The following is a 22,986-nucleotide window of genomic DNA, read 5'->3' as shown; positions in this document are numbered from 1 at the left end:
GGAACCCCAAGACTATGGCCCCCAGACACCCTGCTAACTCAGAGCTGAAGCCACTCCCAAAGTCCACATCTCAGCCAAAGATTAGACAGGCCTATAAAACAATCAATAACACAGGTGAAGAATGTGCTTCCTGGTTCAGTCAAGTATACGAAACCAAAAGAGGAACACCTGCCCAAAAGCAAAGGCAAGAAGGCTGAAAGGTACAGGAAAAGTGGATGAATGGACACAGGGAACACAGGAAAAGGGAAAGGGAGAGAGTGCTGACGTATTGCAAAGATTGCAACCAATGTCACAAAACACTTCATGTATAAATTTTTTAATAAGAAATTAATTTGTTCTATAAACTTTCACCGAAAGCATCATAAAATTAAAAAAAGAAAAAACAATTATTAAAAATATTATGATTTTTTTGTGCAATTATTCTTATAGATGTAACGTATAAAATGGTTAGAACAAAATTATTTCATTTTTTCTCTCTCAAAATGTCTCTACCATGTACCGTCAGTGACCTACAGACTATATAATTAAATACACTCACTAAATTACGAGAGATAATGTGTTTAGTATAATCTATTTCTCTTTCTTAAAAAGAATTTTTAATGAGAAATGGGCTATGGGAACGAATATGTAAGGTGACAGCCTACTGATTTATAAATATGAGCTATGGGCATGTACTTTCCTGCCTTGGTAAGGCAGCAGATGTAGAAATTGCTTGTTCTGCAACATGAATCTCTTATGAGGGGCATTATAAAATAAATTTAAGGTAATTGTTTAGTAGAAAACTGAAAAACCTTGGGGAATTCACTGAAAAAATATTTTTCTAAGTCCTCATTACCTAGGCAAACAGTTTGGTAAATACTTAATGATTCAATTTTTTGAACCCTTGAGAAATAAGTGACAGAACTAAAAAACAAACTTCTTGGTGAGGATCACAGTTTATACTCATGCAAAACTCTTTCCCACAGCCCAAGCTGTCATTTAAATGAACAGGCACACACATACACTACACACACTACACCCACACACATCCATAAACAGTAAACCTGCAAAAGCCGGAACCTGTGTAAGGCAGAAACTTGACAGAGAAGGAAAACTCAGATATTCAACACTAAATAAAGAGGGATAGAAAAGAGGCAACTGCACCCTTTCGAAGGCAGAATACTTTCAAGACCTAAAAAAACTTGGCAGTCCTGTCCAGTCCTGGCTCTCACAGGTTTCAAAGTGTGTGTATCAGAGAGGGGGGAAAAAAAACTGCCTTATGAGAATAAAATAAGGTAAAGGTGTTTTAATTGGTGTGTAATTCAGAACTGCAGATTTGACTTCGGGGAAGCTAAGTGTAATCATTACCTTGCGTGTCATGTCCCGAGGGAGCACAATTTCCCTGCAAGAAGTCTCTTCAGAGCCCCCTTTACATCCTTGTTCCTTAAAGTGTAGAAGATGGGATTTAAAGTGGGGGTCACCATGGTGTAGAAAAGGGAGATAAACTTGCCTTGGTCCTGGTCATAGCTGTTACTTGGCTGCAGGTACATGTATATGATGGTGCCATAGAAAATGATCACCACAGCAAGGTGCCACGAGAAGGTGCTGAAGGCTTTGTGCTTCACCTCCACTGATTTGATCCTCAGCACTGCCTGAGTGATGAAGCCATAGGAGAGGAGGATGAGTGCTGGTGGGATCAGCAGGAAGAGGGTACTAACAACAAAGAGGACCAGTTTGTTGATGGTGATGTCCACACAAGCCAATTTGAGGAGAGATGGCACTTCACAAATAAAGCGATCCAGCCTGTGGTTGCCACAGAGAGGCAACTGCAAGATGAAGTTTGCATGGATCAGGGAATTGGCCAAACCACTGAGCGAGCGGAATGATGACAGCTGGTGGCATAGCTGTGGGTTCATAATAACTACATAGTGGAGGGGTCTGCAAACAGCACCATACCAGGGCTAAAGAAATGTAGAGTTGAACCACACAACCTCCATAAGTGATGGTCGTCTCTGATCTTCTCGGGTTGACTAAGGTCTGAGGGGCAAAGCTCATGGTGAAGCAGAGGTCCAGGAAGGAGAAGTTGCTGAGAAAGAAGAACATGGGGGCATGGAGAGAGGGGTCCAGGTATGAAACACTGATGATGGTAAAATTTCCCACAAGGGTTAGGAGGTAGAAGAAAAGGTCAAATACAAAGAGCACAGCCTCCAGGTGAGGGTGGTCTGAGAAGCCTAGGAGGATGAAACCCAGCAGGGAACTGTCATTGGCCCTTCCCAGCCCTCCAGAGGGAAAAACACCTGCTAAGAGAGGAACGGGAAGCAGTGTATATGAAACCATGTATCTTAGAATCATGGAGGGTAAGAACTGAAAGGTCCAGGGAGACTGACTTGTCCAACCTACATATTTTTGTTGCCAATATGTTGCTGATTTGGAACATCAATCCATGTTCCGTTCTCTCTGAAAGTCATGAATTATTTCATTATTAAAGCTGATCTAAGTAGATATGTGTGTGAGTATCTAGAAATATGCAATGATCTACTGCTGAAAAATAAGTACCTTTTAAAATTAAAAAAGAAGTGAACACCATCACCATGGTTTTTTTCTATGGACCAAATTCTGCATATGAAGTCCAATATTCAGGTCTGATTCTGGGCACAAACGGGAATAGAAAACTGTTCCTTATCACACTCCATCATACACACACACACACACACAGATTTTTATACTCTCTTTATGTAGTGTCTCAACAGAGAAATAAAAGGTAGTTACAGATCCACCAGCCTTTCCCTAGAAACCCTATGGAGCAGTTCTACTCTGGCCTATAGGGTCACGATGAGTCGAAATTGACTCGAAGGCAACGTTTTGTTTTGTTTTGTGTTTATGAACAGACAAAATAAAATTGAATAGTTATGGAATGAATAATTTAAGTTAAAATAATACTTTTAAAACTATGTTGTAAGGACACACAAAAGTAAATTTCAATAAGTTTTGCAAAATAACAGATAAGAAACATTGTTTTGAACTGTAGAGACTGGGAAAGTCATTATGGAAGAAAAAAATTAAAACAAAGCCTTTAAAGACAGGTAAGATTAGGATGAAAGAAAGTAGGAGACCATTTTTGGCAAGTGCGAAAACGTTAGTTTTAAGCAGAGGGAAATAAAAAGAAACATTTGAGGAAGATGATATATAATATAAACTGAACTTTTCTTATGCATGTTTTGTCAATGATTAAACTGCCAAAAATGAAAATTTGAAAGGACATTTTGAAGCAACAGTGTTTAAGCAAACTGGTTAAAAGTTCTTGATATTCAAGATAGAAAAGAAAAATATGCTCCAAAGGATATATATCGTTAATAAAAAAATGCCACAGATATGTTATAATCTCCTTAAAACCATTGAAAGTGTTCATAGGTGAATCTACTAAAACTCCTTGATTTTCAATACACACACAAATTTTAAACAAAAATGAAAAAAATTTCATTTGAAAGGTGAAGAAAATTTGAGGTCAGGAGACCACTTGATGTTTAGGTAGATGGTGTGTGGATGATTCAGTTGTCTTTATAAGAAGACTCAGAAAAGTGAGTGCAGAATGCATGCCAAGAAAATAGTATTTGAAGTCACAATGTAGAGATCACTGAGTGAAATAAAGTTTTGGATTTGCTGTGTAGATAGTGAAATGTTATTAATATCCTCTGTAGAGAGAAAACAGTGCCATTTTCAAATTGTTTTTTGAAAATATTGGTCTGGTAGTATTATGCAGATGAATAAGGGAAGACTCTGAGGTCAGCAGGTTCAGTTACATGAATACTGCCACTGTTCTTGAGACAAATTCTAAACTAGGATTCTGTAGTGAATAGGCTAAAAAGCTAAAACAAACCCAATTTGATCGAGTTGATTCCAACTCATAACAGCCCTATAGGGCAGAGTAGAACTGGCCTGTAGGGTTTCCAAGATTGCAAATCTTTACAGAAGCAGATGGTCACATCTTTCTGCTGTACAGTAACCAGTGGATTCAAGCCTTTGATCTTTCACTTAGTAGCTGAGCTAGCACTTAACCACTGTGCAACTAGGGCCCCATGAATAGACTATGAACTACTGAAAATGCCAAAAATAACTAAATACTGATGTTTTTGTTGGAAAGGGGGTTTAATTAAAAAATATAAGATGATCTAATGTTTTCAGAATGAAAAAACTAGGGAAATGTAACATGACAGACTATTCTTCCCATGCTGAAGCATTTTTGCCTGACATAACATCTCTTTCAATTCAAAAGGTGTTTCACTCTGCCCCCTAGGAATCTTAGCCAAAAGGTCTTCTCCCCTCCTTAATTCTGGAATAATGGTGTGGGATTTGCTTTCTCTGGTTGTGTCTCAAACAAAAAAAACAAACTCATTGCCCTTGAGTCAATTCCGACTGTTAGCAACCCTATAGGACAGAGTGGAATTGCCCCGTAGGGTTTCCAAGGAGCAGCTGGTGGATTCAAACTGCCAACTTTCTGGTTAGCAGCCAAGCTCTTAACCACTGTGCCACCAGGGCTCCCTAGGTTGTGTCTAGTGACACCCCTGGCAGGGCCAGGATTGGTGTCCTTCCTCCCAAAGGTGCTAAAAAAGAATGATCATGGAGTGTCAGTTCATGCAGACCTCAAACGGCTTTCCTCAAACTTTTTACACATTTGTAATGCCTATTTATCTCTATAGTTGAGAGTCTGTACACTAAATATAACAAAAAAGAATAACAAAGAGAAAATATAGATATTAATACAAGTTAGAGAAGGGAATCACCACAACCAAGTTTAAAAAATCAGGAAGAGAGCAAACTGATCACGTCAACAAATACTTAAATCAATAACTAAAAAGAAAAATATTTCAGGTAGTAGCAAAATTGTGTGAGAAATCCTAAAAATGGGTATTCCCTTTGGGTTTTCTTAAAATAATGCCTAATAAAATTTTGGGCTGTGTGAAGGGAGAAATAGTAAAGATTGGGAAGTAAAGAACTAGATTATGAAGGACTTTGAAAGCCAGGCTTAGACACTAGAAATATTAATGGCTTCGAATAAGGTTATTTCAGCATATCTTCTCTGGCTATGTAGAATGGATTTGGTAAAAAAAAGAAAAGGAAAAGAAAAAAGACTAGGCGAACAATAGGTTTAGATAAAAATCAAAGAATAAGGTATTGAAATTCATGCTTTTTGCCTCAAGTGCTCATGGAAGCTAAGCCCTAAACAAACAGCCAGAGTGATGGTCAGTTCTCAAATATATTATTTCCCTTTAAGTGGTTCCTAGCATTTACAGTAAAAAGTATACTCCTTGCAAAGCATTCAAGGCCTTCTTTGTGCTAGTCCATGTCCTCTCCAACACCCACTGCCACCAACCCACACGCCTCATTTATGATCAGCTGTATTGAGAGATTAGCATTTCCTAGTGACCCTTTCACTCAGCCATGGGGGAAATTTTTCTTTAGATGGCCCATACCACAAGGGTTCATTCCTCCAACACCCATCACCTGGAAAGCATGCACGCACTTTCCAAAACTCAGCACTGGGCACTTGCATACAAAGTCCTTCTTAACTCTGGTGTCCACTCACATCTCACGAGCCTCTCTTGCCACCCTGGTAGGAATTACTACTTTTTATTTGCTGTTCATCCACATCCTAAACCTGCTTCTATCGTAGAAACCATGATGCTACAGGTTTCATTTTTTACATGTGTGCTAAACCAGTAGCTACTTCTCACAATAAGGAGTTATGCTTTACTGATTTTGATATGTAATTTGTATGATGTCTGATGCATAGTAATTGATGAATAAATGCTTTCTGACGGAATGAATGTTTTTCCAGGTGCCTATATCCTACAGATGGCCTCATTCTTAAGTTTTCTGGGTGCAAGATGGGGGCGTTGTTTCTTTTTCTTTTGAGCCACTCAGCCCTTGCTTATTACTCCAGCCACTTGCTTCTTGAAAACCTTGGGATGGGCTGAAAATCACAATCATGTCCTCCCTCAAGTTGGAGAAATCTAATTTAAGACTGATGTTTTTTTCTGGCCAAGTCCGTTTTCCAGTTGCGCTGGTCTGCCATAGCTACTCTGCCCTTTATTGAAAATACAAGACCAATGGTTACAGATTTCTCACAGTCTGTGCAAAAAAAAAAAAGTAAAAAACCCCAAACCTGGTGCCATTGAGTCGATTCGGACCCGTATGACCCTATAGGACAGAGCAGAAATGCTCCACAGAGTTTCCAAGGAGCACCTGGTGGATTCGAACTGCTGACCCTTTGGCTAGCAGCTGTAGCACTTAATCACTGTGCCACCAGGTTTTCCTACAGCCTGTACAAGTGGTTTAAAATCTGATTGGAAGGTGCCCATTTTAGCAGTAAAGGGTCTGGTCTGATGTGTAACCAAGTGTCCTCTCCCAAAGTGGATTCTGACCCTTGCTGATGCTCAACTTGTAGACCCCTGTAAATTTCAGTAAAGTACAATCGCATCTCTATAAGAAAACACAGAAATAACTGCATTGTAATAGAAGCAATAGAAAATGATCCACTGGAAAACATTTTATTCTTTTTCAGTAAAAGGCAACCCAATAATTCAAGCCCTCAGTTATTTTGGTGAAATTGTACTTACCCTATTCCTCCGTCTGAGCTGGCAGTAACCTCTAGAGTTCAAAGGCTTGCAATGGTGCACTACCTGAGTAATATTTGTTAATGGCAAGTCTCATAAGAATTCTATGATTTATCTATATTGTTGCTGTAAGAGACTGACTAAATGATGTTAATCAACTATACTAATTACTTGCAAGGCACTAACTTGCACTTTAGAGTAATAATAAGAAATTCCCCATCCCCATATTCAACAAACAAAATCTGACGACATGATAGTTTAGCTGTCTCTCATAACATCACAAGTCGCATTAATGATAAGGCTAGAAAATTATACAATTGCTATCTTATCAACTCTATAAGCCTCTTCAAGACAGAAGTGTATTCAATTAAGGTTAAACCAGACTGAATTTGTACAATCAGGGCCATTGAAATGTTTTTGTATTTTTCACACCTACAGGAAGTAGATTACATAGCACTTTCTTAGCTTCGTGTCTCTGTGCATCCAACCCGCTTCTGATCCAGAAGACCATGGCTTCAGAACAATGACTGTTGAAGATTTATATTTTTCACACAAGCAGAGCCTGAAGTAACTGTTTTGGTGATAATGAGACTTGCGAGAGAGGGGGATCCTGAAACAGGGAAGTTGGCAAGCTCATAAAAAGGCCATAGTTTGTTTAGGTCTGCAAAGTCTTCTGGGGAAACCTGTGTCCCCAACAGGCAATTAGCTAAGGAAGTCACTACCTTCTGGAGATCATCCAAGTAGAATTAATATGCATATTTCTCTAGTGTGAAATATTCCTTTCTTCCTTCAGCATCATTCTGGACCCCCTTACTTCATATAGGAAGTAAAAGTCATCAGACTTACACAACATAAAAATAAAAAAAAACAAAACAGCCCAACCTGTTTGATTCTTCCTCCTTCCCTCCAGTTACAATAGAGAACATCTCTTTCTTTCCTTTTAAAGGTATTCCCTCTACATGTATTTTGGGTTCACTGCACCATATAATTTGCCCTAACTACCAATATCTTCTTCATTTAGTGCAAAGAAACTTTATTTTAAATTTATCTGAACAAATGTCGAGATATACTGTGTCTTTTTCTTTGCCAAACCTATAAATGTTTAAATTTATCAAACATTGTAATGTACTCATGTCTTGTAACTATTTAATATCTTCCCAAGTGAACTTATTTGCTAATCACATTAGTTATGTGTAGATCCCTCTACTGAGGACCAGATCCTTATACCCAACTTTCAACCTACCATCTCCGTCGGGATGTGCACTTAAAATGCACTTTGTTCAAATCTAAGCCGTTGCTTTCATGACTGTGTTTCCCATAAAATTAAATGGCAGCGCCATGCATCCAATCGTGCATACTAGAAACTTAGGCTCATCTTTCATGTGAACTTCAATAACTTTACATCCTTTATATCGCCACCCAGTGCACTACAATTATGTATTTTAAAACCTAACCGTCTCTCAGAAGGCCCACGTCTTACTAACTCCCCCATCGCCAATAATACTTGCATTTAATTTTTGAGCAAAAAGAAGACATATTCTGTTTCAATGTAATTGCCTTATTAAATAAAGTGGGAAAAGCAAGCCCAAAATAACTGTAAGTATTTGTACTAGGTATAAGAAGATTAGGACTAAAACCCAATAATTCTTTCTGGGTCTGATGTCCTTTGCGGTACATCAACACTGTCACATGAGGCATTAGTTGACATAATTAAATTGTTTATAATTTCCACATGCCCAAATCATATTCCTCCTTCAATATCCAGACTCTTACATTATGCCAGTGTTGAATTCGTCTTCCTTGAACTCTGTCTACTCTGAATACAAAGCCTGCTTTTAATTTTTATAATGCCTTGTAGGAGAGACACCAATGTAGTTTATAGTATTATTGTTTGTTAGCTTGTTTGTTTTTTTGTTTGCTTTGGAAGGAGACTATAATACCAAAACCTGTTGTCAACAAGTCAATTCAAACTCATAGTGACCCTATAGGACAGAGTAGAACTGCCCCATAAGGTTTCCAAGGAGTGGGTGGTGGATTCAAACAACTGACCTTTTGGTTAGGAGCCAAGCTCTTAAGATCTTTATTTCCTTCACAAGAGTTGATATACGAAATGTTTAATAAATACTGTCATATTAATTCATTGATTATCCTCGGATTATTATCTTTGCCTTTATCACAGCATGCAGCCAGGATGAATACGGGCAATCAGTTATCAGTTATCCTGCATCCAATTAATTCCTCAGAGTGGGGGCCTAACACCAGATGTGGGTGCTCTGGTGAATCCAGGGTGGGTTACTCAGCCTACAGTCCCTCAACCACACTTCACCAGTGACAGGGTGAGAAGTTTTGATGAGGGCAAACTCAGTTTACTAGTGGCGACCAGGGGTGGGAGGGAAGGGGAAGTGGGGTAATTATTGCTTATAAAGCTCTGAGTTTCTGTTTAGGGTGATGAAAAAATTACTGAAGGGCCTACATACTCATAATTTACAAATATTTTATCTAGTATGAATTTGAAAGGGCATGAGATAATTTACTGACAATCCACAGCAAAGAATCGTGCAGCATTATTTTAATTTCTATGAAAAGAATGAGAATTTTGTCATCTGAACAGGGCACAAGAACTCTTCAAATATAGAGAAAGTTCTCTATATTTGGAAACACATTTTAATAACTTCTCAGCCTGTAAACTGGATCTTCCAAGCCCTGAGTGTCAGAACACTACAAGAAGGGGGATGGCTGTAATACAGAAGGAAGAATGTAACAATCCTGGGAAAATATGAAAGGACCAGGTTCCAGAAGAAAGAGAGCCAACAGGAAGATTCAAGTGTGCTCAGTGCATGCTCTGTCACATCTGAGTTATCTCTGCTCAAAATAAAATTTTATTTAAAATACTTTAAACTCATCAGGAATTAATAAGGAGCCAGTGCAAGGCCACAGCCACTTTAACAATACAAGTCCTCAGGGAATTTGTAGAAATTTTGGGGACCCAAAGAAGATAGCAGATCATGTAACTGGTGCAGTGTACACCCATTCTGTGTAGATATGGAAAGCAGGTTAAAACTGCATCTGATGCCTGCCTACATTCCCTTAAACATACTCTTCTCCAGGAAACTCTTCCTTCTCCGTGTCCATACCCCCTTGTGGGGTCCTCCTTGAACTTCTAGCTTCATTTACCTGAGACTTCTAGGTAAATGCCACTTAATCATGAAGTTTTCAGTTAACTCCTTGATATTCAATTGCATAACTCCCTCTATTTTTTTCTTCATGAACCTTATCTCAACTTCATTTCCATAACATTTTACATTTAAGGTCCATGTTATGGCTTGAATTTTTTCCCCTAAAAATCTGTGTTGTAAATCCTAAACTCTATGCCTGTGGTGGCGTAGAGGTTGATAGCTATGGCTGCAAACCAAAAGGTAAGCAGTTTGAATCCACCAGGCATTCTTTGGAAACCATATGGGGCAGTTCTAACTCTGTCCTGTAGGGTCAGTATGAGTTGGAATCAACTTGAGGGCAAAGGGTTTGGTTTTGATTTTTATACCTGTGGTTACAATCTCATTTTTTGAATGAGTTTTGTTATGTTAATGAGACAGGATTTGTGTAGGGTGTGTTTTAAGTCAATCTCTTTTGAGATATAAAGAGAAGATTAAGAAAGCAGAGATGGGGGAAGATAGATGTCATACCACATGTAGATCACTAAGGAACCAAGAAAAAAATCCTTCCCACACAGCTGATAGAGAGACAGAGCCTTCCTCTACAGCCAGCGTGCTGAATTTGGACTTCTATCTCTTAAACTTTGAGAAAACTAATTTCTGTTTGTTAAAGCCAGCCACTTGTGGTATTTCTGTTACAGCAGCACTAGATAACTAAGACAGTTCATCTTTTCTAGTGGTAATAAATTCCATTTGGGCACATGCCATTTCTTTCTTGTTTTATTACTAAACTTCTTGCATAGGACTTGTCATTGAGCACTTGACCATCAAAAACATGATAAATGGGTTAGTAAATGCTTGGGAGATTAATACTTCAGACACTGAATGGATAGAAGATAGGTAGTGCATTATCTTCCTATTTATGCCTGTCTGTCTCATCGGTTATAAATAATGGTTCATTCCCTGACTTCTTTATTTTTCACTTAAATGATTGCTGATACAGACTACAAAAACCCTGACAATATTCTTCCTCATCCCACTGAATATATTTATTTCTATGTAAGTTGAACAGAGATAACTATTGTTTACAATAAACCACACAATCTAACACCTGCTATAATGTAGTAAAATAGAATGTATAGCAACATGCATTCACACAAAATTTCAGGTTCACAATACAAAAGTTCCAGGAAACGAATTTGTTATTGTGCTGTGCCATCAAGTCAATACCAACTGATGGTGACCACATATGTTACAGAGTAGAACTGCTCCATAGGATTTTCTTGGCTATAATCCTTATGGAAGTGGATATATTGATGGGCTTTTTCTTCCGAGGTGCCACTGGGTGGGTTTGAACCTCTAGTATATGAAAATATCATTTAGGACGAAGCCATGGAAAACGATGCTCAGTGTTTTAGTGAAAACAGTTTGATAAGGGACTTTATCTGAAAGATAAATCAGAAAATTAAAAAAAAAAAAAGCTTTTATGGCCATCCAAGCTACAACAATTAGTCTCCATTCACCTGGAATAACAAAGGAAGAAAGAGAGTGAAGAATTGGAGGAGAAGGGGAAACCAGAACAAATTGTACAAGGCAAGGTCATGGAAGCTCCATAGACACATCCAAACTCCCTGAGGGACCAAATTGCTGGGGTGAGGGCTGTGGGGACCATGGACTCAGGAAACATCTAGCTCAATTGACATACCATAGTTTATAAAGAAAATGTTCTACATTCTACTTTGGTGAGTAGAGTCTGGGGTCTTAAAAGCCTATGAGCAGCAATCTAAGGTACAACACTGGTCTCATCCCTTCAGGTGCAAGGGAGAATGAAGAAAACTAAAGATACAAGGGAAAGATTAGTCCAAAGGACTAATAGACCACATCTACCACAGTTTCAACCAGAGGCGGCCCAGTACAACTGAGACAGAGAGGATTAACTGTGCTGGTGGAAAAAAAGGGCTATTAAAAGATTACCATCTAGAAGTTGGGTAAACAGGAACCACACCCTGTCAACATGAGATAAGATTCTCCTTCTTAGTGTTTTTCTAGTCCCTTCCCCCGTTACAGTCTCCACATGAGGAGAAGAACAAAGTGTGACTGCTGTTAACCTTCCTTAGCCCTCCAAAGCTGGCAATGTAATGCTGAAGACCAGTGCACTTGTGCTATATCCCATAATTAGTGATGCCAAGGGCTGCAGAGAGGACTCCATCTTGACTCTCAGAGGGTTCCATCTTGGATTCCAGATGCACGGGCAACCTAATTAGCATGAACTGCCATTCTGAGAAGTACCCACCCTTTGACAGAAGCCCACTAAATATTTATTACTCTATTGTCTCCACCAAACCCATATAAGCCCTAGATTTGCATCTATTTTCGAGTCAGGTTTTTAGAGAGGCTTTGTTCCCTGCTGACTCCATTTGCTTAACTCAAGCCGAATAAAGCTAGCTGAAGATAAATTTTGTCTTTGATGTGTACTCTTACTTGGGAAAAGACAAGGACCTTTTGTGTCAGATTGGTGATTGGTAACACAACTAGATGGTGCCTGGCTACCACCACTAACTGCTCTAAAAGAGCTCACAATAGAGAGTCCCAGACAGAGCTGGAGAAAAATGTACAATAAAATTCTAACTCACAAAAAAACACTAGACTTAGTGGTCTGACAGAGACTGGAGAAACCCTGAGAGTATGCCCCCCAGACACCCTTTTAGCTCAGAAATGAAGTCACTTCCTAGGTTCACCCTTCCGCCAAAGATTAGACAGACCTATAAAACAAAACAAGACTAAGGGAGCCACCAGCCCAGGGACAAGGACTAGAAGGCAAGAGGGAACAGGAAAGCTAGTAAAAGGGAACCCAAGGTCGAGAAGGGAGAGTGTTGACATGTAGTAGGGTTGTTAAGCAATGTCATGAAACAATATGTGTATTAACTGTTTAATGAGAAACTAGTTTGTCCTGTAAACCTTCACCTAAAGTACAATAAAAGAAAAGAATTGGAGGAGGAAATGGAATGTAAGTCTGATGGCCTCCATGATAATTGCCTCCTATGCTATGGAACCAGAACTGGATGGTGCCTTACTAACATTACTGAATGATTTGACCAAAGATTTGGTAGAAGAGTCCTGACCAAAAGAGGAAAAATGTGGAACAGAATCTCAAATTCTCAATGAAATATAGATTTTCTGGAGCCAGTGAGGCTGGATGAAGCCTGAAAACTATTGCTCTGAGATAACATTTAAACTTTAAGCCTTGAATCAAAGTTATCCACTGAAACCTTCTTTGAACCAAACATTAGTTTGTCTTAAATAGAAAAGTATATCTGCCTTGAGCATTGTGCTTTTTTTAAATTTTTTTGTGCTTTAAGTGGAAGTTTACAAATCAAGTCAGCAACTCATAAAAAAATTTATATACACCTTGCTATATACTCTTAGTTGCTCTCCCTCTAATGAGACAGCACACTCCTTCCCTCCACTCTCTATTTTTGTCTCTATTTGTCCAGCTTCTGACCCCCTCTACCCTCTCATCTCCTCTCCAGACAGGAGTTGCCCACATAGTCTCATATGTCTACTTGACTCAAGAAGCTCACTCTTCACCAGTATCGTTTTCTATCCCATGGTCCAGTCCAGTCCCTGTCTGCAGAGTTGGCTTTGGGAATGGTTCCTGTCTTGGGCTAATATTAAGAAGGTCTGGGGACCATGACCTCCAACGTCCTTCTAGTCTCAGTCAGACCACTAAGTCTGGTCTTTTTACAAGAATGAAGTCTGCATACCACTGCTCTCCTGCTCCCTAAGGGATTCTCTGTTGTGTTCCCTGTCAGGGCAGTCATCAGTTGTAGCTAGGCACCATCTAGTTCTTCTAGTCTCAGGCTGATGTAGTCTCTGGTTTATGTGCCCCTTTCTGTCTCCTGGGCTCATAATTACCTTGTATCTTTGGTGTTCGTCATTCTCCTTTGCTCCAGGTAGGCTGAGACCCATTGATGCATCTTAGATGGCCTCTTGCTAGTGTTTAAGACCCCAGGCGCCACTCTCCAAAGTGAGATGCAGAATGTCTTCTGAATAGATTTTATTATGCCAATTGACTTAGATGTCCCCTGAAGCCATGATCTCCAAACTCCCACCCCTGCTACGCTGGCCTTTGAAGCGTTCAGTTTATTAGGGAAACATCTTTGCTTTTGGTTTAGTCCAGTTGTACTGACCTTGCCTGTATTGAATGTTTTCTTTCCCTTCACCTAAAATAGTTCTTATCTACTCTCTAATTAGTGAAAAACTCTCTCCCTCCCTCCTCCCCACTCTCATAACCATCAAAGAATATTTTCTTCTCTGTTTAAACTATTTTTTAAGTTCTTATAATAGTGGCCTCATACAATATTTGTCCTTTTCCAACTGGCTAATTTCATTCAGCATAATGCCTTCCAGATTCCTCCATGTTATGAAATGTTTCATGGATTTGTCATTGTTCTTTGTCAATGTGAAGTGTTCCATTGTGTGAATATACCAGAATTTATTTATCCATTCATCCACTGATGGGCACCGTGGTTGTTTCCACCTTTTTGCTTTTTTAAACAGGAGCATTGTGCTCTTTTAAAGAATTATCTATGTGGGATCAAATTGACAACAGCAACTTAAAAGGTTAAATGAGAAGCTTATGGGGCAGTAAGTTTATATTAACGGTAGTGGAATAATTTTGAAAAGATAGTGAGAAGTGTTGTACAACTTAAAGAATGTTATCAATGTCACCAAATCATACATGCAGAAATTGATGAAATAGTGTGTTTTTTGCTGTGCATATTAGCACCAAAAACTAGGAAAAAAGTCAAAAATATGTTTTTATATGATAAAAAATGCAAGGTTATGGTTACAACAGTAAATATTATAAATTGTTTCAGCCCATACTATACTAATTCTACAGTTGTAAGTTTCCTTAGGAAAGAGCGTCTAATGTTCGACTGTTTCATTGGTTCCACTACACAATCAGAGAACCAAGTTTTTTCCATCTGATTTATCCATCATATTTAATTCATAAGCTTTATCCTCGTGTGTTTGTCCTCATGTGTTTTGGCACCTCTACACAGCTCTTCAAACTTTAAGTAGGTGGGGTATTTTGCTTCATCACAGTTTTCCTAAGATGTTAACATCTGAGCTACTTCCTGCTCAGTAGCCTTGGTAAGAAATAAGCAACATGTACATCTAGAGTTCTGGGAAGGCTGAGAGGCTGAATGTCTTATTGGTAAATAAAAGAAAGACAGACTGAGTAGCCTTATGAATTTTTGAATATTTTCTTGTTCATCTTTATCTTGTAAGGTTTATTGTTTAAAAGGAATCCTATATATGCTACTTAAATAATATATTCTTCAGAGAAGACACTGAAGCATAAATTGACTCAATGATTTGCCTTATGCTACTACTGGGTAAGGGCAAAGTCAGGACTAGACGTATATATTCATAGTATTTTTTTTTAAATAGTATTTTAGAGAATGTTAAATAGAATACAGTAATTAACCCAAAGGAAATGGAAGAAAATAGCTCCAATAGGCTCCGTTTAAAAGTTGTTCATCACAGTATCAATTAAAAGAATTTTTTGATAATCATGTAAAATTTATTCACTGAGCCTTACTTAGAGCTTTCTTCAGAGCCCCTTTAACCTCTTTATTTCTCAGAGTATAAATAAGAGGGTTAAGCACGGGGGCTAAAGCAGTGTATAAGAGAGGAACAAATTTTCCTTGATCCTTGGATCTGCTCTTGGCTGGCTGCAGGTACATGAAGATGATGGTCCCATAGAAGATGATGACCACTATGAGGTGGGAGGAACACGTCCCAAATGCTTTCTGTCAGCCAGTAGCTGACTTGGTTCTGAAAACTGCTTGGGCAATATAGTTATAGGAAACCATGATGAGTGAGACAGGCATTATAAGGAAGATGATACTAGCCACAAAAAGCTGAATCTTATTGAACCTGGTGTTCACACAGGCCAATTTGATGAGCACATGCACCTCACACATAAAATGGTCAATTTGGCGATGAACACAGAAGGGCAGCTGCAAAGTGAGAGTGGACTGTACCAGGGCGGTGGCCACCCCACTGAGCCATGCCATAGAGGCCAATGTCATGCAGAGATGGGGATGCATCAAGACAGTGTAATGGAGAGGACGGCAGGCAGCAACATAGCGATCATATGACATCACCACCAGAAGGACACACTCAGTGGATCCCAGTGCAAGGGAGACATACAGTTGAACCACACAGCCACCATAGGTAATGACTTTCATGGGAGACCACAAGTTTATCAAGAGTTGGGGAATAACACTACTGGTGAAGCAAAGGTCCAGGAAGGAGAGATGAGAAAGGAAGAAATACATGGGTGTGTGAAGCCTGGGTTCCAGACGAGACACCAGGACAATGGTGGTGTTACCAAATATGGTTAACAAATACAATATGAAGATGACCACAAATAGAATCTTCTGTAAATGAGGATAATCAGAAAACCCCAAAAGGATGAAGCCTCTTAAGTTGCTCTCATTGGTACTCTTCACTATCCCCATTTGTAAAGTATGCTCCAGAATGCTGAGGCACAGCTGAGAAAGGTGACATATATATAAAGTTACACGAGTGCCAATGTCACCTCTCAAAGAGGTATCCTATGTTAAAAGTGTCTGTTGGTTTGTCGTACTGTGAGGGTTTCCGTGTTGCCGTGATGCTGGAAGCTATGCCACCAGTATTCAGATACCAGCAGGGCACCCATGGAGGACAGGTTTCAGCTGAGCTTCCAGTCTAAGACAGACTAGGAAGAAGGACCCAGCAGTCTACTTCTGAAAAGCATTACCCAGTGAAAACCTTATGATTAGCAGCAGAACATTGTCTGATATAGTGCTGGAAGATGAGCCTTCCAGGTTGGAAGACACTCAAAAGATGACTGGGGAAGAGCTGCCTCCTCAAAGCAGAGTCAACCTTAATGACGTGGATGAAGTAAAGCTTTCAGGACCTTCATTTGCTGATGTGGCATGACTCAAAATGAGAAGAAATGGCTGCAAACATCCAATAATAATCAGAACCTGGAATGTATGAAATACGAATCTAGGAAAATTGGATATCATCAAAAATGAAATGGAATACATAAACATCTATATCCTAGGCATTAAGGCATTAGTGAGCTGAAATGGACTGGTATAGGCCATTTTGAATTGAAAATCATATAGTCTACTATGCTGGGAACGACAACTTGGAGAGGAATGGTGTCATTGTCAAAAAGAACATTTCAAGAACCATCCTGAAGTGCAACACTGTCAGCAATAGGCTAATATCCACATGCCAAAAAGAAAAAAAAATTTTTTTTTTCCTACAAGGAAGAACAGTTAATACAACTATTATTCAAATTTACCCACCAATCACTAAGGCCAAAGATGAAGAAATGAAGATTTTTATCAGCTGCTGCAGTCTGAAATTGATTGAACATGCAATCAAGATGCATTCGTAGTTACTGGCTACCAGAATGAAATGCAGAAGTTGGAAACAAAGAAGAAGGATCAGTAGCTGAAAAATATGGCCTTGGTGATAGAAACAATGCCAGAGATCAAATGATAAAATTTAGTAAGACCAATGACTTTTTCATTGCAAATACCTTCTTTCACCAGCATAAACGGCGACTGTATGTTTTTTTTTTTATACACATGGACCTCGCCAGATGGAACACACAGAAATCAAATTGACTACATCTGTGGAATGAGACTATGGAAAGGCTCAATATCATCAGTTAGAACAAGGCCAGGGGCCGACTGTGGAACAGACCATCAATTGCTAATATGCAAGTTCAAGGTGAAACTGAAGAAAATCAGAGCAAATCCACGAGAGCCAAAATATGGCCTTGAGTATATCCCACCTGAATTTAGAGACCATCTGAACACTGGTGACCAAATACCGGATGAATTGTGGCATGACATCAAGGACATCATACATGAAGAAAGCAAGAGGTCAGTGAAAAGACAGGAAAGAAAGAAAAGACCAAGATGGATGTCGGAGGAGACTCTGAAACTTGCTCTCGAACATCGAGCAGCTAAAGCAAAAGGAAGAATGACGAAGTGAAAGAAGTGAACAGAAGGTTTCAAAGGGCTTCTCGAAAGACAAAGTAAAGTATTTTAATGACATGTGCAAAGAGCTGGAGATGGAAAACCAAAAGAGAAGAACACTCTCGGCAGTTCTCAGGCTGAAAGAACTGAAGAAAAAATTCAAGCCTTGAGTTGCAATAGTAAAGGATTCCATGAGAAAATATTAAACGACACAGGTAGCATCAAAAGAAGATGGAAGGAATACACAGAGTCTTTATATCAAAAAGAATGAGTTGATGTTCAACCATTTCAAGAGTTGACATGTGATCAGGAACCGACGGTACTGAAGGAAGAAGTCCAAGCTGTTTTGAAGGCATTGGCAAAGAACAAGCCTCCAGGAATTGATGGACTATCAATTGAGATGTTTCAACAAACAGATGCAGTGCTGGAGGTGATCACTTGTCTATGCCAAGAAATATGGAAGACAGCTTCCTGGCCAACTGACTGGAAGAGATCCATATTTATGTCTATTCTCAAGAAAGGTGATCCAACTGAATGTGGAAATTATAGAACAATATCATTAATATCACACGTAAGCAAAATTTTGCTGAAGATCATTCAAAATGGCTGCAACAGTATATCAACAGGGAACTGCCAGATTCAGGCCAGTTTCAGAAGAGGGCATGGAACCGAGGATATCATTGCTAATGTCAGATGGATGCTGGCTGAAAGCAGAGACTACCGGAAGGATGTTTACCTGTGTTTTATTGACTTTGCAAAGACATTCGACTGTGTGGATCATAACAAATTATGGATAACTTTGGGAAGAATGGGAATTCCAGAACTCTTAATTGTGCTCATGAGGAACCTTTGTATAGATCAAGAGGCAATTGTTCAGACAGAACAAGGGGATTCTGATTGGTTTAAAGTCAGAAAAGTTGTGCCTCAGGGTTGCATTCTTTCACCATACCTGTTCAATCTGTATGCTGAGCAACTAATAGGAGAAGCTGGGCTATATGAAGAAGACTGGGGCATCAGGATTGGAGGAAGACTCATTAACAACCTGTATTATGCAGATGGCACAATCTTGCTTGCTGAAATTTAAGAGGACTTGAAGCACTTACTAATGAAGATCAAAGATCACAGCCTTCAGTATGGATTGCAAGTCAACATAAAGAAAACAAAAATCTTCACAACTGGACCAATGAGCAACATCATGATTAATGGAGAAAAGATCAAAGTTGTCGAGGATTTCATTTTACTTGGATCCACAATCAACAGTCATAGAAGCAGCGGTCAAGAAATCAAAAGACACGTTGCATTGGGTAAATCTCCTGCAAGTGACCTCTTTAATGTGTTGAAGAGCAAAGATGTCACCTTGAATACTAAGGTGGGCCTGACCCAAGCCATGGTATTTTCAATTGCATCATATGCATGTGAAAGCTGGACAGTGAATAAGAAAAGTTCACACCTTTGAACTGTGGTGTTGGTGAAGGATATTGAATATACCGTGGACTGCCAAAAGAACAAACAAATCTGTCTTGGAAGAAGTACGACCAGAATGCTCCTTAGAAGCAAGGATGGCAAGACTGCATCTTACATACTTTGGACATGTTGTCAGGAGGGATGAGTCCCTGGAGAAGGACATCATGCTTGGCAGAGTACAGAGTCAGTGGAAAAGAGGAAGACCCTCAACGAGGTGGATTGACACAGTGGCTGCAACCATGAGATTAAGCACAACAACGATTGTAAGGATGGTGCAGGACCGGGCAGTGTTTCGTTCTGTTGTGCATAGGGTCGCTATGAGTCAGAACCAACTCGATGGCACCTAAAAACAACACAACAACAATGTTAAACGTGTAGAAGTTTATGTCCTTACATCTAGGAAGTGACACCTATCCAGTTTCCTAATGTGTACATGCCAAGTAAATGCACACTTTCTCCGCCTCTTAGCTCTCCTCCAATGCTCTTCAAAATAAGGAAGCGTGGACATGTTAATAAACATCATCTGCTGTACGACACAGCTTAGACCACCACTTTCTTCCGCCTCCACCAGAGTTAACCCTTTATGGTAACATATCGTTCCAGATATAGGAAAGGGGAAACTCAAATAATCCCAACTAAAAACTAAAAAATTAGGTTTTATTTAAGCAACTTTGACTTCCAGGCCAAAAACAAAAAAACAAACAACAAAAAAAGATGTTTCTCATTACCCCGAAAATAGTAGAAATTAGTTAGAAGACTGCATGATTGAAATATATTTGATGTAAAAAAAAAAAAAAAAAGTGGGCATTAATTCAAAATAAACTCCTGAAAGCTTACACAACCTTTTTAAAGGCAAATACTAAGTGATGAAGACAATACTTGAATCCATTCTTCTGGCCCTATTCCCAGTTGAATAGACTATTCATGTTCCATAGCCTTCATTAAGAGCCCTGGTGATGAAGTGGCTAAGAGCTCAGGATGTTAACTAAAAGGTCAGCAGTTCAAATCTACCGTCTGCTACTTGGAAACCCTATGGAGTAGTTCTACTCTGTCCTGTAGGGTCACTAAGAGTCAGAATTGCCTTGACAGCACACAAGAACAACATCGATTTCATTTTCCTTAACTCATTGTTTGTTAGTTTCTTTCTTTGTTTTTTTCTTTTCTTACTTCCGTTTTTTTTTTTAGGCACTCAGGATCCTTCTGGCCCAGTAAAAGTTTTTTGAAAATGTCTTGTTTTCCCTGTGATATTAAATTTCTTTCCTGAAATCATTTGAACTTTAATTATCAGCTCAAAGTGTGAAAGCAACATGTGGTTACTTTTAGTGAAAACAAGCAATTAAGTGGATATTTTATTTACAAATGAGGACACCATATCTTATTATGAAAGATCAGTGCTCAGAAAACTCCTAATAATGTCTACATTACAAAAAGGCCAATCTTTTTCAGCCCCACTACTACCAAGGAGCTTTCAGGAATCCCTCAGTAAAAATAGTCTTTTAGTAGCATACACTCCATAACCTTTCCTTTTAACTATATCATAAGCTTGATAAAGGACTGGTATGTGTATATACATACATAGATAGTTTGATAAAGACATATCTCTCTATCTCTACATCTACAGGAAAAGATTTCCTAAATGTTACAAGTGGTTAAATGCTCAACTACTAACTGAAATGTTAGCAGTTCAAACCCACCCAGAGGCGCTTCAGAAGTGAGCCCTGGTCATCTGCTTTCCAGAGGTAAAAGTCTTGAAAACCCCATGCATTGCATCTACTCTGCACTCATGGGGTTGCCATGAATCAGAATCAACTTGGTGGCAACTAACAACAACAATGTGTATGCGTGTTTGTGTGTGTATACATACATGTACATACACACACACGTGTATACACACAGATGTATGTATATACCCATTAAAACCTGTTGCCATTGAGTCCATTCTGACTCATAGTGACCTTATAGAACAGAGTAAAACTGCCCCATACGGTTTCCAAAGATCACCTGGTGGATTTGAACTGCCAACTTTTTGGTTAAGAGCCAAACTCTTAACCACTACATCAAGTTAAAAACAACAACAGCATAACAACTAAATAAATAAATGGCACCTAAAAATTTAAACAACAAAAAAAATCAAAACTACTGCCATCCAGTCAATTCTGATTCCTAGCAACCCTATAGGACAGAGCAGAACTGTCCCACAGGGTTTAAAGGGTGCAAATCCTTATGGGAGCAGGCTGCCACACCTTCCTTCTGCAATGGGGCTGGTGGGTTCGACCACTGACCTTTCAGTTAGCAGGCAAGCTCTTCAACCACTGTGCCACTAGGTTTCCAGGGGGAAAAAAGGCACTGGGGGGAAAATAGGAAAAAATACAAGGCAGATCCTCCCAGTATATTTGGGAAAGAGCAAGCCTGGATCACTCTCTACAACCGAACATGATGGACAGCTAAACAGAAACCACAGGACTTAGATTTCATACACTACAACAGCAAGACTAATGCAAACAAAACAAAAGAAGAAATGGCCAATAAGAAACTAAAGTTAGGTGAAGAAAACATTTAAGGAGAATTGCCCCAAAAGACAGTGTGGCTATTTGGAAAAAAATAATTCCTCCACACCCTAGATAGTTAAGAGAACCTGGAATGATGTGAAACAAAAGTAGGTTTTAAAGGAGGGGTTGTCTGAGGTATGTTAAAATAAATAAATAAGGAAATATATAATGGTGGTGGTTGTTGTTCGTTTCCATCGAGTCCATTCCGACTCATAGAGACCCCATGTTTTACACAGTAGAACTGCTCCATAGCGTTTTCTTGGCTGTAGTCTTAGAAGGAGATTGTCAGGCATTTTCTTCCATGGTACTGCTGGGAAGGTTTGAACAGACAACCTTTAGGTTAGCAGTCAAACACAAAACGTTTGCATCCACTAGGAATGATATGTAATGATTACTTCCTAAATAGCAAGCAAGAAATAGAGCTGAATAAAGGACACACTCACTTGATGAACTTGCACAAAATGCAATAAAAAAAATTTCTTTTTAAAAATAAAGTTATTAAGAAAAATGACAGGAAAAAATCAAGCAGCAAAAATGTATAATCCTAAATATCTCATAGTTAGTAAATTTTCTTGACATCAAAACCTCACTTTGTAACACTGTGAGAGCAAATATTAAAGATAAAGCAATATTTCCTAGATTACTTTCTAACCATATATTACACAATCCACATTAAAGACATATTACCAATAAAATTCATGCACAGAATAATATAACATAAATATATAAAAAACGAATATATTGGTGATATAGGACTTGTGTCATTGACCAGGTATTAAGTCTTAATGAAGAACTGAATTCTGCATCCAGTAGTAATTTTGCATATTATGTTCTCTAACACATTACTGTAAAGCAGACAGCAACAACAAAAACTAGATAAAAGTGGATGTCACAACTTCTATTAGTGATTATTAGAATGTATCATTACAAAGAAACCTGAATGTGAAAACATAAGAATATTCAATTTTACTTAGCACCCTAAAATTAATAATTAAGTTGAAGGCATTAGAAAAATACCAGAAGATAAAACTTGGAAAAAGCAAAATAACATTTTAAATGAACATAAACCACAGTGACTGCAAATACTGATAGAAATAACCCCTAAATGCAGCATCAATTCATGAATCAGCTAACATGTTCAGGATAATAATACAAAGTTAAGAAGTACGGCAGA

At 38.7% G+C, this 22,986-nt stretch overlaps 1 protein-coding gene and 1 pseudogene across 1 annotated transcript; both read right to left on the bottom strand.

Moving 5' to 3' along the window:
* Window positions 1-1,355: 1,355 nt before the first annotated feature.
* On the bottom strand, window positions 1,356-2,350 carry LOC100676939 (olfactory receptor 2G3-like; annotated as a pseudogene).
* A 12,989-nt stretch (window positions 2,351-15,339) lies between these two features.
* Window positions 15,340-16,331, bottom strand: LOC111748332 (olfactory receptor 2G2-like). The gene is given in 1 exon segment (XM_023540358.2): window positions 15,340-16,331. A coding segment is annotated over 1 exon segment (939 nt). The 5' UTR covers window positions 16,279-16,331.
* Between the last annotated feature and the right edge of the window lie 6,655 nt (window positions 16,332-22,986).

The sequence above is a fragment of the Loxodonta africana genome, chromosome 2 (assembly GCF_030014295.1).
Source record: "Loxodonta africana isolate mLoxAfr1 chromosome 2, mLoxAfr1.hap2, whole genome shotgun sequence".
Classification (NCBI taxonomy): Eukaryota; Metazoa; Chordata; class Mammalia; order Proboscidea; family Elephantidae; genus Loxodonta; species Loxodonta africana.
The sequence above is the reverse complement of the archived record's forward strand: the minus strand, read 5'-3'. Positions and strand labels throughout refer to the sequence as shown.